The 16012-nt window shown below is 42.8% G+C and overlaps 1 protein-coding gene across 2 annotated transcripts in view; it reads right to left on the reverse strand.

Moving 5' to 3' along the window:
* Nucleotides 1–16012, reverse strand: part of WDR45B (WD repeat domain 45B) — a 524626-nt gene that overhangs the window by 305982 nt on the left and 202632 nt on the right. For both annotated transcript variants that reach the window (XM_085616786.1, XM_085616787.1), the window contains one exon: nucleotides 7692–7793. In XM_085616786.1, coding sequence (XP_085472912.1) covers nucleotides 7692–7793 — 102 coding nt within the window. The remainder of the gene's footprint in view (nucleotides 1–7691; nucleotides 7794–16012) is intronic.

The raw sequence follows: 16012 nt of genomic DNA on the forward strand, positions 1-16012 counted from the left end.
TGCTTTGCCATTGTGTAAAGAACCCCTGCAGGCATACCCCGCCCGACAGTTGTGGTGTAGTCCGTTGGTGGGAGAGGGAGTCACTGCATCTGCCCCTGGAATTATTCCCCATATAGGCGACCTGGAGTAACCTTGGGAGGCTTGCTGCTACTGCCTCTGGTAGAAGGTGGAATTTGTAATTTTGTAATTTGTAATTGTATTTGTAGATTGCGTTATCACCGTCAGGTCTCTAAGCACTGTGAAAGGGTGCTGCCTTAGCCCGGGTGGAGATGGAATGAGGAATCCGTTGGGGAGGTGGCTTTGGCACCCAAACAAAATTGTGATCGATGAAAAAACCCACGGGGTGAAGGGGACTGAATAGCCCTCACTGCCTTAGTTGTATTTGTGTCTTTTTTGATCCTCTCTAGCAGGTGATCACTTTGAGGACCAAAGAGGTGTTCCCAATTAAAGGACATGTTGATCAGATGCTTAAAGCCAGAGACAGGGAACAGGCATGACGGCGGATCAGGGTGCTGGATTTAATTCCCCTAGCGGTAGTGCCAGCCACGTCCATAGCTTACCTTATGGTCATGTTGGAGATTATCTACCCCTCTGCTACATTCTTCTGAGCTTGTTAACTGTACATATCAGGGAGGTGTTGGCTTGGTAGTATCTGAAGAATAAGCTAATGGAGTTGGCGATGCACTAGTGGGTGGCAGATTGCGTGGCCACCCTTTTCCCTGCTGCGTTCATATTTCTTTTATCTGGGCATCTCCAGTAACCTGTGCATTTGCCAATTTACAGGCGGTATGCGTGACCAATGAGTTTGGTGGGAGCGGATCTGTAATGCAAAGCAGATCCGAGGGGGTGAGTTTGTATTTAAATATATATATTATTATTTTATTTTTTTTAAATCGACCCTCTGCGTGACAACCCTAGCCTTAACTGGGTCCTTAAATCTATCTTGTGTGGACTGTAAAATACTCTTAAGCATATTAAACGGCTGGGCATGGGAGAGCATTTCTACCAGGTTATCCTCCTCTGAGATTGTGTGCAGGTCTACCTTGTGCAAGATGGCTGCTCAGTGAAAAACTATCACACACACAAAAGGGGTAAAGAGGAAGAACCTAGCTGAACAGGAATATTCCTTTTAAATGACAAATTCCCTTACCCACCAAAGGTGGCATGCTTCATTATTGTTAATTTCCTCACACCGTGACAGCTGATTAAGGTGTGGGCTACAACTCCCTCCCAGAGAGGGAGCAGCTCTTCAGATGTTTTAGGACAGCAAGGAGAAACACTATTGTGAGCAAAAGATTGGTGAAGTACACAGAGCGTGCAAAAAAGGAAAATAAAGGGATTAAAACTGACTCCAGGGCAGGCGCATAACTTAATTTTTGCGATTTTGGGTCAGGGTTAAAATGGAGGAAAGGGACACTGCATGGTCGAGTCACCCTGCAATGATGTGTCACTAAGTATAGGTCAATATGTTTCTGCCGGTGATAACCTAAAAAGAGCTGTGTAGGCATTCATCAGGACCTCTCAATATTGGGCATGCTCAAAAAAAGCATACTCACAGTAAAGTTAATGCTCTAAGATAAAAAGACATACAAAGCATAACCAGACAGTGGTCCATAGTGAGAATCAAAGATGGATCCTCTGTAAGTCAACCTGTAGAGGGATACAAAGGCAGCCAGGTTACAACTCTATCCCCAAATAGAGATGAACATTGAGCACCACGGTAAGATGCAGGTAGGATGCATTAGTCGTACAAGCGTAGTTCACTCATACTGTGGTGAAATACAGAACATCATGTTACAGTGAAAACACATTCAAACCTGCCATCCATCCTACAATTTCAAGCTTATTCGCAATCTTCGGATTTAGTGCCTCAACTCGAAGGGCACTATCGTGGGCCTCAGGGTGCACACTGTTCTATAATGGAGATATAAGAGAGAGTTGTGAAAAGAATAATAGGCTCAAATGTACTAATACACTCAGTCCGTGCTGTAAACAGAGTAATTAGGCGACATCTGTGGCCAGGGATTCACATGAAAGCCTGATAACGACGTGAAGCCCATCCAAGTGCAAACAAGGTCTGTTGCCTCCTTGTTGTAATGTTCATAGTGGAGAAATGGGACAAAGAAGAATGTGTGTATCCAATCCCCTTCTTTTGTAATTTGGAGATGTTAAATTTAAACATAGTCTTGCAGTGTAAGTGGAGTGTAGTCATAGTATTTAACAGTGAGTGCATGGGAAAAACAAGGAAAGAACCATCACAGGGTTGTCGCTTGCTACATTTGTAAATTGATGTGGCCTACAGTGCTTGTCATACTCCCTGGTTTAACGTCAACACGTGGGACAGCCCTTGGCTCATGTAAAATAAATGTTGACAAACGTTGTGTAGCTAAACCTTGAAAAAAGCACAATAATACAAACTTACAGCTATGAGAGGACAGGCTGGTGACTGTTATGGGCCAATAAACTATGCAGTTTTAACGGGAGCGCCTCGGAGACGATTATATCATGAGCGCATGTATGCGCATGAATAGGGCAGAGTAATAAGCAGTGTGATATGCCTGCTCGGGTACAGGAGCCCGGTGTAGCAAAGCATGGTGCACGGAGGTTTTAAAAGCACTGTCAAGAACGCATGTCAGGGTGAAAAAATCCCAGTATGTTGGTACTCATAGAATGCAGCAAGTTTAGAAGCAGACAGGGTGTCCGCTTCAAGAGCGCGTCAGAGAGCAAAAATACCAGTATATAGTACTTACAGAATTCTGTAAAATTAGACACAGGCATGGAGTCTGCGTGCAGATTAACCAGAACACTAAGGCTTATCTTATGGGAGACAACTTCAGAGTCTATTCACAGTCAGGATCGAGGAAACTGGCGGTGGCTAGAGGCATCCCTTTAGTCTCAGCCATTTAGCGCCATATGCTGCGTTGTGGTCCGCCGAGTGGAGCATTACGGAGGTTGTAGTGTAGTCACAACTCCAGAACAGAGCGTGTCGTATATCATGGGAGATGTAGACCGGTATGGGCTACTAAGCAAATACATGGCACGGGTCAAAGAGCATACAGAGTTGCGCTCTATATGCAGAATTTTTTTAATAAATAACATTGTAAGGACCCAAGGAGTCCATAATCCGTAACAAGACACTCCCGCAAGGAGTGTGATAAAAGCCAAGGGTCAGAAAAGGGGGGTGGCAGCACAAATAACCCTCATGCAAATCAGACTCGCAGAAAGTGTAGGAAGTTGTCGTAAATAGTCCAGTAGGGGACTACATGTTGCAGGTAGAGACATATGGTTATGACCAACAGAGGTACATTAAGTAAAGCTATGTGGCGATCACTTGGAGACCAGGTGGGTAGAGTAATGAAATGATAACCCAAGAACACCTGGGGCAAATATGTAAGGTGGATGTACAGTCTGCACATGTAGATGCAAGTTATAGGTGCTCACAGACATCATTAAGGGATAGATGTCCAAGGAATCTCATCATTCAACCTATGTATGTGACTATACAGTTTGAAAAGATGCCGGTGGTGTTGATTTATCAAGAACTGTCCACATAGCTCATCATCTGTGTGTTCAAGATTAATAAAGTGGTTAGTCAGTTTGGTAGCTTGTTTTTTGCATCTTATAGTGCTCTGTGATGCGGGTTCTTACTTTGTGTGTGGTCATGCCAACATACAGCATTCCACAAGGGCATCGATGAAACAAGCTTATCGCTGTAACAGTTAGTGTGGTGGCTTAGCTCCCAGGGACTGTGGGTCCTAATGTCAATGTGAGTGGTGTGTTCAGTTGAAACGCAGGTACTACAGGAGCCACAGGGAAAATGTTCCTGCACCGGTGGTAGACCCCAGATTGTTTTGACTGCGTTTAAATGTAAAGAGCTGCAATGAAATTGTCTGGTTGCCTTTATTCAATATGTGCCAGTTGCTGCATGCTGATTTCTTAGTGGAGTTCGCGAGACTGCAAAAGGGGATTACACAGACTAGTCTCTTTAAAGGCGGTGTCAGTGACCTTGTTTCCAACAGGGCATCTTGATAATCATTCCTGGCTCTTTTGGCTGCTGTGTGAATGAGTGATGCAGTGCATTGCATGTCAAGGAGTTAGGTAGACAGTGCTCTGGCATGTTCTCTGAATTTCCCAATTTGCAATTCCACATCGGGTGGAGGTTTTGGCCAAATGGGAGATTGCCCCTCAGGACCTAGGGGTGGAAGCAGTTGTATGACAATAAAGTGTTGCATGCCGTAGGTTTTCTATAAACTTCAGTTTCCAAAGTGCCCTCAGAGGGGTAGATCAGAAGGTCAAGGAAGGAGACTTTCTCTTTACTGCATTCACATGTGAATCTCAGAAATTGATTCTGAGAATTCAACCACTGGTGAAACGATGCGATGGATTCAATATCTCCTTTCCAAATAAAAAAACATGATCAATGTACCGCTTCCAGATCTTAATATTGGAGCAGTATGGATTTCAAGGAAGACGTGTTTCATCTCAAAGGCATTCATGTAAAGACACGTCAGACGGAGGGCGAAAGTGCTGCCTACGGAAGTCCCAGAAGTTTGCAAATTGAGACAATTCTCAAAGCAAAAAAAAGTTTCCTTTCATGGCCAGATGGGCATATTTCATAATGAAAGAAAAAGGCATGCAGAAATCATGATCAGTGCCTGAGAGCAAGGATTCAACAGTGTCCAAAGGTTTCTACTGTAGGATGCATGCGTAGACTTATTTCACATCAAAGGAAATCAAGTACTCGATATGGGTATCGAAGGCTAAGCCATCGAGATGTTTAAGAACATCTTTGGTGACTTGCAGGTAGGTCTGCAACATCCGGACAAGAGGTCTTAAAAAGAAATCGACAAACTTGGACAGAGGTTCGAGTGTGGAAACAATCCATGAGATGATGGGTCTGCCCACCAGGGGGCTTTGTGGTTTATGAATTTTGGGAAGTGCATAGAAATAAGGGATAACGGGATCAGCTTCAATCAATAAATCGCCTTCCTTCTCCGTTAACCACTCCGTGTCTTTGATCTCCTCTACCAAAGATTTGATGGTGGATTGTAATTGTTTGGTTGGATCACACCTAATGGTATGGTAGGAACTTGCCACATTCAGCTGCCTGAGGCATTCAGCGCAATAGGTGGCAGTGTCAAGGATGACAATGACACCACCCTTGTCAGCCGGTTTTATTGTGATAGTGGTATCTGTGCTGAGGGTGGTGATGGCCGATTGTTCAAGTTTGGAGAGGTTTTAAAAAGGACAATGACTACACGCCACTTACACTGCAAGACTGTTTCACATTAAACAACTCCAAATTACAACAGCAGGAGACTGGATACACACATTCTTCTTTGTACCATGCCTCCACTATGGACATTCCAGCAAGGAGGCATCCGTCCTTGTTTGCACGTGGATGTGCTTCACATCATTGTCAGTCATTCATGTGAATCCCTGGCCATATGTGTCGCCAAATTATGCTGTCTTCTAACCGCATGGACTGAGTGTACCAGTACCTATTATTCTTTTCACGACTCTCCTATTTCTCCATTATTGGACAGAGCGCACCCTGAGCCCCCACCAGGGTCCCTTGAGTTGAGACACTACAGCCGACGATTGAGGGTAAGCCTGAAATTGTTAGATGAAAGCCAGGTTTGAATGTGTTTTCACTGTGACGTGATATACTATATTTCACCATAGTACGGGTGAACTATGTTTGTACGCCACGACTGATTCATCTTCTTTGCACCTTCCCATTGTGCTCAATGTTAACCACTATTTGGGGACATGGTGGGACGAATTGTAATGTGCTACTGTTCTTACTTCGTAAACCTAGCTGTCTTTGTATCCTTCTCCGGTTGACTTATAGTGAATCCATTCTTGATTCTCACTTTGGACCCCTGTCTGGCTATGTTTTTTTCATCTTCGAGCACTAACTTTACTTTGAGCATGGTTGTTGGAGCAGGAGTGATATTGAGAGGTCCTGACAAATGCCTACACAATTCTCCTGAGGGTATAACTGGCAGAAACATGTTGACCTATACTTCCTAAGAGCTCCGCTCCCTCAGAGAGGGAGTTGTAGCCCGCACCATTATCAGCTGTCACAGTGCGAGGTGATTCCCAATGAAGCATGCCACCTTTGGTGGGTGACTGAATTTGTCCTTTAAAAGGAATACTCCTATTCACCTTGGTTCTTCCTCTTAACCCCTTTTCAGACCCAGGTGTTTCTGTTTGTATGATCGTTATATTGTAATCTCTATTGTAATATCTATAATCTATCTGTAGATAGACTATAGATATTATAAGAATTGGGAGTGAACACCTGCAGGTCTATAAATCTCCAGGGGCCCTCCTCTTTGTGTGTAATGCACCGTGACATACATCATGATAAGAGGTGGTATCATCCAGATGGGAAGGTAACGGTACAGGTCTTGAGTGGCTGGATTGGCCCAGGCGATGGAGTTGGTGTTGTCTCGGAAGCCTGAGGGTGGTGATGGCCATGGCTGGGATGCAGTGGCAGGCCGAAAGGCTGTGTCTTCCATTGTAGGGTCGGTACCCAACCCACTGAGGAACAGTATATGACTTGAAGGCGAGTGGTGTGAGAAGCTGTACTTGCTGTTGTCTTCTGACATTAGCCCGGTGTAGGCTTCAGGTCTGCTTCCTTGGAGTCCAAAGCAGAATCCGGGTCTGAGCTGAATACAGCCACTTGTTCGTCAACAACCCTCTCCTTCAACATATTACCCAAAGATGCTGGAGGTTTCCTCGTTGTGCTGCTGTTTCATGGGGCGTCGAGCAAGCCAATGATCAACAGTTTCGGATAGTCTTTTTGGCCCAGAAGGCAATGCAGGCGGTGCAGGAGGTCTTGTCGTGCTCAGGCAAAAAGCAAAGGTTACAAATTGAGTGTTGATCTTTCCACGAGTACTTGGATTGGTGCTGTTGACAGTAACGAAAAGGTGTTTTTTCCCATCACGGTGGGTGTATTCTCGATGCCGAAACAAGATGGAACACGCCTGACATGGAGGAAGTAAAATCCGAGATGCCGATCCAATCGAAGCATCATGACAGAGATGATAGAAATCGCAATGCGAACCAATTTTCTCTAGCGAACAGGAGTGGAAAACTCAAGAGGCCCCTACGAAGAACACCATCCTGCGTCGACTCAGAGCCCAGGCGACGCACTTCATTCAACCCCACTGCCAAAGAAAACAAGCTAAAAATGGACCAGAGACTGAACAGGGTGCTATTCTTTCCTTTGGTTGCAGTTTTTTTCTACTATGTATTTTGAGATGCCAATAAAAGATTTAAACATAAAAATGGACCAGATGCCCATGCGCATTACCACTCATAGGAGTCCCCTTACCTTGTGGCTGGAAATACTTATTTATAGAAAAAACTCGCAAGACTTATTTATAGGAAAACAAGTTGTACACATCCATGCCCAACACTAGATGGCAGGAGTATGCAGAGCATTTGTATCTACAGCTACACATGTCACAAACATAATTTTACTAACAGCAATACATGTTAATAACATAACGTGATTTCCTCGTGAAATGTACAGCAGTAATATAACAGTTCTAGAATCAAACAGGATGTGTACAGACTGGAGAGAGTAGGAATACCTTTTCTAATTGGTTAGCATGTATTTTTTGACAGAGCAAGTCAGGTGATCCTTACCCTAGAGCAAAATAAAAGTAGGGAAATACCTTTATTGGGAGGATACTTGGGCTTCTTTCCTCCTCCGACTAACGCCAAATAGTTACACCGAAACAACATTTCAACATGGCCAACACCTCCTTCAAGGAATTCTGAGTGGGGAAATAAAAATATGTTTGTTATTAGCAAGTGAACTACTTACTTTAAATTGTAAAATAAAAATCCCTGCTAAGGCCACGAATTTTGAGTATCTGCTTGATTTATTGAGTCTCTTTTTCACAAAAGTGATGATAAGCTATTTATAATTTGTGAGCAGCTGCTGATAAGCAAAATGGTGCTTGAGAAAGAGTAGAATGATAGGAGCATGGTGGCTAAAACACTTATGTGCTCACTAAACACCGCGTGTTAAACTGGCCACAAAACTGAGTGCAAATGATTCTTGACCTGGATCCTTACCTATTTAAAAAATATGGCATAAGGGCTCAAACATTTTTGGAACTAGTTTTTGCGTTGCATTTCGCTTGATCTCAAATTGTGATGGAGTGAGTGCTATTTCTACTGATCACATAATAGATGCAGGGTGAAACTGTGTGGAGAAATTATTTGTACTTGTTTTAGTGTTGCATCTAATTCTATTGGAGGCCCTTGATCAGAAGTATCCTTGATGAGTTAATGTCTTAGTCCATCATGTTACAGCATGTTAAAACTATGCCTCAGTGGTTTGTCTTTAGAAACGTTTTAGAGTATACAATAGGAAAAGCTAGGATATAACAGCAACCTGAGGTAACTAATGCATAAGGAAACACAGAGGTTACTGTAATATATACACACCGTGGAAGAGGTGTGGCGCCACGGCCAGGGTGCCTGACTCTGGACCACGGGGTTCACGTTCGATCCCCGGTGCCGGCGGCAGGTTAGCCCAGCACCATGTGACTCTGGGCAATAGCTCGCTTAATCTTCCCGACGGCCCCCAGCGCCGGGGCACCTCTCCGGAGGTAGCTGTGCGCCTTACAAATGCTAGTATTTCATTTCATTTACAGTGGATATATATATATATATATATCACATTTTTAACTTTCCGTCTTACTCCCTCGCACTCGCGATCGGGTGCTTTCAGCGAGGTGACGGACACCGCGTCGGATTTTCATCCACAGCTCACGATATCGAAATACCAGCACTCGCAGGAACGTTTAGATCCAAGTTTTAATTGGATAAAGTATATACACGCACAGACGCGTTTCGGCTTGCCGCCTTTGTCAATAGAGGCCGGCCGGCATGACACAGATTTAAATATAGTGGTGGCGTTTGACATAGACAGAGGACTACTCAACTTCATTCAGTCAAAGTGTCGGCCATTACTAAATGGATAGCTGTGTATACATTGTGAACAAAATCATACACAAATTGCAACCTTCCTTATTGTTATACTGCCCTGGATAGGCTTATATATCTAACATAAATGTCCACCTTATTGATAATACTGAACATTAAAACGCAAATTGTGCCCTGAATGGGCTGGTCCTCTCTTTACAACATATCAAATGTAAGACATATTATAATACATAACTCCATAACTGTCCTGATCACATCTTGTCAGCCTACCATACAGAACTCATAGGATCACTATCATCCAGAAAACATTACAAATGTACAGCCATTTCTTCCCCACTATTGAGACCGCCCGGCTTTTTGGTCTGGTTCTCAATAATGTATCGTGATTCCAGTCTGCGTAACTGTAATTGCCTGTTGCCCCCTCTGACATTTATCGGTACCTGATCCATACAAAAGAAACTCAGAAGATCCCTATTGCTTCCATGGAACCTCTCAAAATGTCTCGCCACCAGATAGGTGCGGTCCTTATTTTGTATGGCCCTGAGGTGTTCCAGGATTCTAATCTTTGTGGGATGGATCGTACTCCCGATGTAACGCAACCCACACGGACATAACAGACAGTATACCGTGTGTGTTGTGTTACAATTCTTCAGGCTCCTTATCTTTCTTGGTTCTCTCACTCCAGGCACTCTGTAATCTAGTACTTTTCGACTATTCTTACAAGCCCTGCACTTAAGACAGGGATAAAATCCTGTAAGTTTACCAAACGGTAAAGTTCTACTGTCACTTTTACAATGACTCTGAACCAATATGGTTCGAAGGGATTTCGCTATTCTGAAAGTCAATAAAGGTATCTTCGGTAGGTCCTTCCCTATCACTGGGTCGGATCTCAGAATATGCCAATTTCTCACAAAGATTTTTCTGATTGATGCCGCATCTCCTGAATAATCTGTAATCATCCTAAAACTGTTAGTTTCACTGTCTTTTCTCTTTGCTTTTTCTTTTTGAAGATTTACTTTACTACCAATAAGCAAATCTTTCCTGGGTTTCTTTTCTGCTTTCGACATGGCTTCATTAAGGGTTTCCATTGGGTAACCTCTCACCATAAATCTATTCATACTTTCCTTAGCTGCTGCCTTATAGTCACAGGGGCGTGTACAATTTCTTTTGATTCTAAGTAATTCACCATATGGAATACTCGTTATTGTTTTCATTGAGTGGCAACTGTCTGCATGTAATACAGAGTTCCCTGCAGTCGGTTTCCTGTGCAACATAGTGCACAATCTTCCGCCTGCAGTGAACACCCTCAAATCCAAAAAATTAACAGCCTCCGTGCTCACCTCCCCTGTGAATTTAAGGTTAAGCTCATTCATATTGAGAATCTCAATATATTCCGTGGCCGATTGTATTGTGCCTCTATAGATGATAAATAGGTCATCTATACATCTGTTCCAACTAGGGATTCTGTGGGTCCACTGTGAATCACCTGTTACTGCCCAGGCCACCTGCTCCTCCCACCAGCCCACGAAAAGATTCGCGTAACTGGGGGCGAAGCAGGTGCCCATCGCGGTCCCGCATATCTGTTTAAAGAATTGATCCTGAAAAAGGAAAATGTTATTGCACAGACAGAATTCCACAAATTCTAGAATCATATTATTGTGCTCGGCTAGATTCATTGATTTTCTGCCTAGAAACCATCTCACTGCCTCTAGTCCTTGGAGATGGTCAATACTTGTATAAAGGCTTGAAATATCAAGAGTTATCATAACCATGTCATCGTCCCAGACAAGACTTTCAATCTTAGTTAAAAAATCCTTAGTGTCTCTTGTGTATGATGCAAGTTCCTTGACAAAATCAAACAGAAAGAAATCCACGAACCTTGACATGTGTTCCGTGAGACTTCCTATTGACGAAACGATTGGACGGCCTGGTGGACGCACCGCATTCTTATGTAGTTTGGGGAGATGGTAGAAGGTCGGTACTAGGGGATGTTTACATTCCAGGTATGCGAATTCTTCTTTGTTCAGCATTCCTCTGTGGTACCATTTATTTTACAATGACCTATATGTGTTCACGCTTTCTTCAAATGCCCTTTTGGTAACACGTACATAGCACCTCTCATCATTCAATTGTGCCAGAGCTTCTTTGATGTAATAGTCTTTAGTCAAAAGAACCACAGTCCCGCCTTTATCAGACGGTTTACAAACAATGGTTTCATCTTGTTTCAGATTGGCAATTGCTTTTCTATGCAGTTCTGTAATATTGCCTCCGCTTTTCCCTTTGCTATTGAGATTGCGGAGTTTGAGAAGATCTTTTGTAACTACATCCGTAAATACATCTATCGAGTCTGCTGGCATGAGTGGGCAAAATTTCGATTTCGGCTTGAAGGGACTCCCAGGGCTCGTTTGCAGTTCCCCTGTCCGATTTATATTTCTCATAGATGATGAAATTAGAGATACGGGGTTTCCTTCATTTGCCAAATCCTCTAGAACCGCCAAAGTTTCTACATCACTTGCTGTCAGGTTGTCTTCTCTAGGTATTTCCATAACTTGTTTCTGAGTGACTCGTTCTTTGCCTTTGAAAAACTTTAATAGTTTTATTTTTCTGCAGAATTTGAATAAATCAATTTTAGTTTGTGTATATTCTGAAGGTCTCGTGGGACAGAAGCTCAGACCTAATTGTAATACCTCCTCTTCTTCCTTACTCAATTTTCTCGGTGTTAGGTTAACAACTGTGAGTCTGTCCGTATTTACCTTTCGTTCCACTGTTTTCTGCTCCGAGTCACCCTTGGCGAAGCGTTGTTGCTGTTTGCGCCACCCACCTCTCCTCGTCCGACGTTTGCTCTCTGCTGTCTTGGTCGTGACTTTTCGGGGGGTTTCCCTCTTCCTGCTTTGCCCCACGTTTCTCTGATAACTTGGAGTTCCTCCAAAAAAGGGGCCGGTATGGAGGCAGCACTAGGTGTCGATTTTGAGGCTCTGCGTTCTCCTTCGTCCTCGCTTTGGTCAATGGCGGTGACTTCTGATTCCGAAGTTTCTCTGTGTTCCACGACGAGTTTTCTTTTATCACTCAAAAGCTGTTTTCTCGGTTGATCGTATCTTTTAGCAAATGTTAAAATGCGACCTTGAGAATAGTCTCTTTCGTTCCTTTCGAATTTATCCTGTTTACGTTGTTTAATCTTTTGTTCGTAGGCTTTCAAGCGTTTCTTCATTTCTTCACGTAATTCATCCTGTTTATTTTTGTCATCATTCTCGGCAATTTGCTTCTCCAATTCATCCACTTCCAGCAAGATCTGTTCTCTATCGCTCCATGCAAATTTGATAAGAATGATTAGCATCCCTTTAGATGATGTTGCTGTGTGTTCAGCCCATTCCTCAAGTAGCCGCGGGTTAGGATTTTCGTATGAGGGGACCGTGTAGATTCTTAGCCCCCGTGGTATCCTTCCGACCTCAATGTAGTTTTGGAGCGAGGTGGCCTCCCACCATTTGCGAATTTCGCGTTCATACAGTCTTTCAAGTTGGGAGAATTGGTCTTTAAGTAAATTACGACCGCTGGATGTTGCACGGCTGTCTCCGCTATGTTTTCCGTTGCCTTGTGAATCCTTGCTCTTTTTGAAAATCTCTGTGGCTGCCTCGCGTCGTGCCTCTTCATCAAACATGCTATTTCAAAGCGTGTTGCCTCTTACAATGTATATCGCGTTCCTTCGGTCTGTCAAGAGCTCCGTTAAAACGCTCAGCTGAGCGTTACTTTGTAACAGTTTCTCCGGTGCCGCGCTTTGTATTTTGCCCTTGTTACGGGCGCCCGCTGGTCACTGGTGATACGATGTTTCGTTTAACGGTCTTTCTCACTATCGCGCTTTACTTCTCACTCACGTAAAGGCGTCCGTTGTTGTCAATGATACAATGTTGCGTTGGCTTCTCTTGATGGTGCAGGGATTTAAACATCACATTTTTGACTTTCCGTCTTACTCCCTCGCACTCGCGATCGGGTGCTTTCAGCGCGGTGACGGACACCGCGTCGGATTTTCATCCACAGCTCACGATATCGAAATACCAGCACTCGCAGGAACGTTTAGATCCAAGTTTTAATTGGATAAAGTATATACACACACAGACGCATTTCGGCTGGCCGCCTTTGTCAATAGAGGCCGGCGCCGGCATGACACAGGTTTAAATATAGTGGTGGCGTTTGACATAGAGAGAGGACTACTCGACTTCATTCAGTCAAAGTGTCGGCCATTACTAAATGGATAGCTGTGTATACATTGTGAACAAAATCATACACAAATTGCAACCTTCCTTATTGTTATACTGCCCTGGATGGGCTTATATATCTAACATAAATGTCCACCGTATTGATAATATATATATATATATATATATATATAAATAAAACAGTAACCACTGTGTTTCCTTATTTATTAGTTACCTCAGGTTTCTATTTTATCCTAGCTTTTCCTATTGTATACTCTAAATATTATATATATATATATATATATATATATATATATATATATATATATATATATATATATATATATATATATATATATATATATATATATATATATATATATATATATATATATATATATATATATATATATATATATATATATTATATACTGGCGGTCGCCAGTAGATAGTTATAGTTAGGCCCGTGTTTCCATAGGAAATCCGCAACATTCTATTTGGAATAACTTTGGCGCCGGTTGACGAATCCTCGCAAAATTTTCAAAATAGGTGGGGCGCTCCGCTCCGCTCCTACCCTGAACGTCTCGGGGTGATTCGTCAAGCGGGGGCCGAGAAAAAAGGGGGGTCCCAAAACATGTTTTCCCCATGCATTTTTATATATATAGATAGATATATATAGATATAGATATATATAGATATATAAGTAATCCATCCCAATCCATGCTGCAGCTATCTTGTCCACTGATCTAAGACCTTGTGTGGACAAAATAAGCATACAGGTACATTCAAAATAAAAAAAAATCACGTCAGAAGCATTTTGGCTTAGCGCCTTCACTGGGCCTATGTCACATCCATGGTGGTCATTTTTTATTTACATTTCAGGACGCTTGTCCATCAGCACCTTCCATGACCCATTCATCTGCTAGAGCGTTAACTCCTATGCCTTAATGGATTTTCTTGGTATCCATTTTGCCATTCCAACTGCATAATATCATTGTTCTTCAGTGATATGATTTTAAATCTTAGCCTTTGAATCTTTAAACATTTTAAGTATAGACAATAAAAAAAACGGAATTCCAAATGTTAATAATGAACGTGTGTGTATATGTATGTGTATATATATATTACCTACTGGCGGTCGCCAGTAGGTAGTTATAGTTAGGACCCCTTTTCCATAGGAAATCCGCAACATTCTATTTTGAATAACTTTGGCGCCGGTCGACGAATCCTCGCGAATTTCTCAAAATAGGTGGGGCGCTACGCTCCGCTCCTACCCTGAAAGTCTCGGGGGGATTCGTCAAGCGGGGGCTGAGATAAAAGGGGGGTCCCAAAACGCGTTTTTCCCATGCATTTTTCCATAGGACCTTTAGACAGGGCTACAGCCCGAACGGCTGAACAGAATTACTAGAAATTTGGCAGAGAGGTAGTCCCTAGGTCAAGGAAGTGCCTTTTGTAGGTTTGGTGTAAATCTGTTCAGTAGATTCTGAGAAAATAGCCTTTAAATCAATATATATATCTGAGCCAGCTTACGGTACGCTTACCGTAAGCTTACCGTACGCGTACGGTGGCGTGCGCGAGCGCGATTCTGATTGGCTCTTAGATCTTAGTAAACATTCGAATCGGCCGAAACCAGGAAGCGGCGGCCGCCATTTTCTCTCTCGCACTGAGAGTTAGGTTGTTTAATTAAAACCAATACACATGTAAAGGAGCTGTTTTGACAGCTCACACACACATAGCCATGATGAGGGAGTCCCCCAAGACCCCCCAAGGCCAAAAAAGCCATTTTTATTTTTTCGCTAATTTCGCCGATTACGCTTACTGTACGCGTACGGTAAAAAATATAAAAAAAAAAACACTATCCACACTCACCCCACCCCTTGTGCTTTAGGTGGCCGCAGGCCACCAAATGTTCAGGGCTTATCAGAGGTGTAAAAAACCACAATATTTTCAACAAAAATAATCAAAGAAAAAATTATCCACACTCTCTCCACCCCGTGTGCAAATGGTGCCCGAAGCGCACCATTTGTGCATGGCTTATAAGCACCGTAAGCACAGTAAGCACCGCGTGCTTACTGTGCACGCACGGTGCGCGAAGCGCACCGTGCGCGCACGGAACGAACTGCGTTAAGTGGGCGCGCACGAATGGCGTAAAGTAACTTAGCATTTAAAAAACCCGTTATAGTTAGTGCAGGCAACTATAACTCACGCGACCGCAATCTTCTGCTGATGACATATGTGTCTTTATGAAAAAAAAATATTTGTAATATATGTATAGCTAAAAATGTATGGAAGAAGACATGGGCAAATAAGTGTCTAAATACAGTATTAGCATCAGCAGAAGATTGCGGTCGCGTGAGTTATAGTTGCCTGCACTAACTATAACGGGGGAATTTCACTGGTTTTTTATCAGTAAAATTTCCGCTAACTATAACATGTGTGAAACCTATGGTTTTTTCAGTGAATATATATATATATATAAATAAATCACTGAGGTCGCCCCACATGAAGATGCCACTGCAGAGAGTTTGGTGCCACAAGGGCGGGACTTATTTTTAAATAAAGCAGAGGTGGAAAACAATGGGCCATTTGTGCAGTGTCTTTGGCTCGTGATCAAGGGCGCTAGCCAGAAACGCGTCAAGCCGCATATTTTACTGAAGTGACTGTGGGAAGCTGACCAGACCGGAGCCCTCGTTGCAGAAGGTTCTCCGTGGTGGCCGCCTTAATAGGGGCAACCTTGAGAGAGAGATTATATATATATATATATATATATATATATATATATATATATATATATATATATATATATATATATATATATATATATATATATATATATATATATATATATA

This window comes from Triturus cristatus, chromosome 7 (genome assembly GCF_964204655.1).
Source record: "Triturus cristatus chromosome 7, aTriCri1.1, whole genome shotgun sequence".
NCBI lineage: Eukaryota > Metazoa > Chordata > Amphibia > Caudata > Salamandridae > Triturus > Triturus cristatus.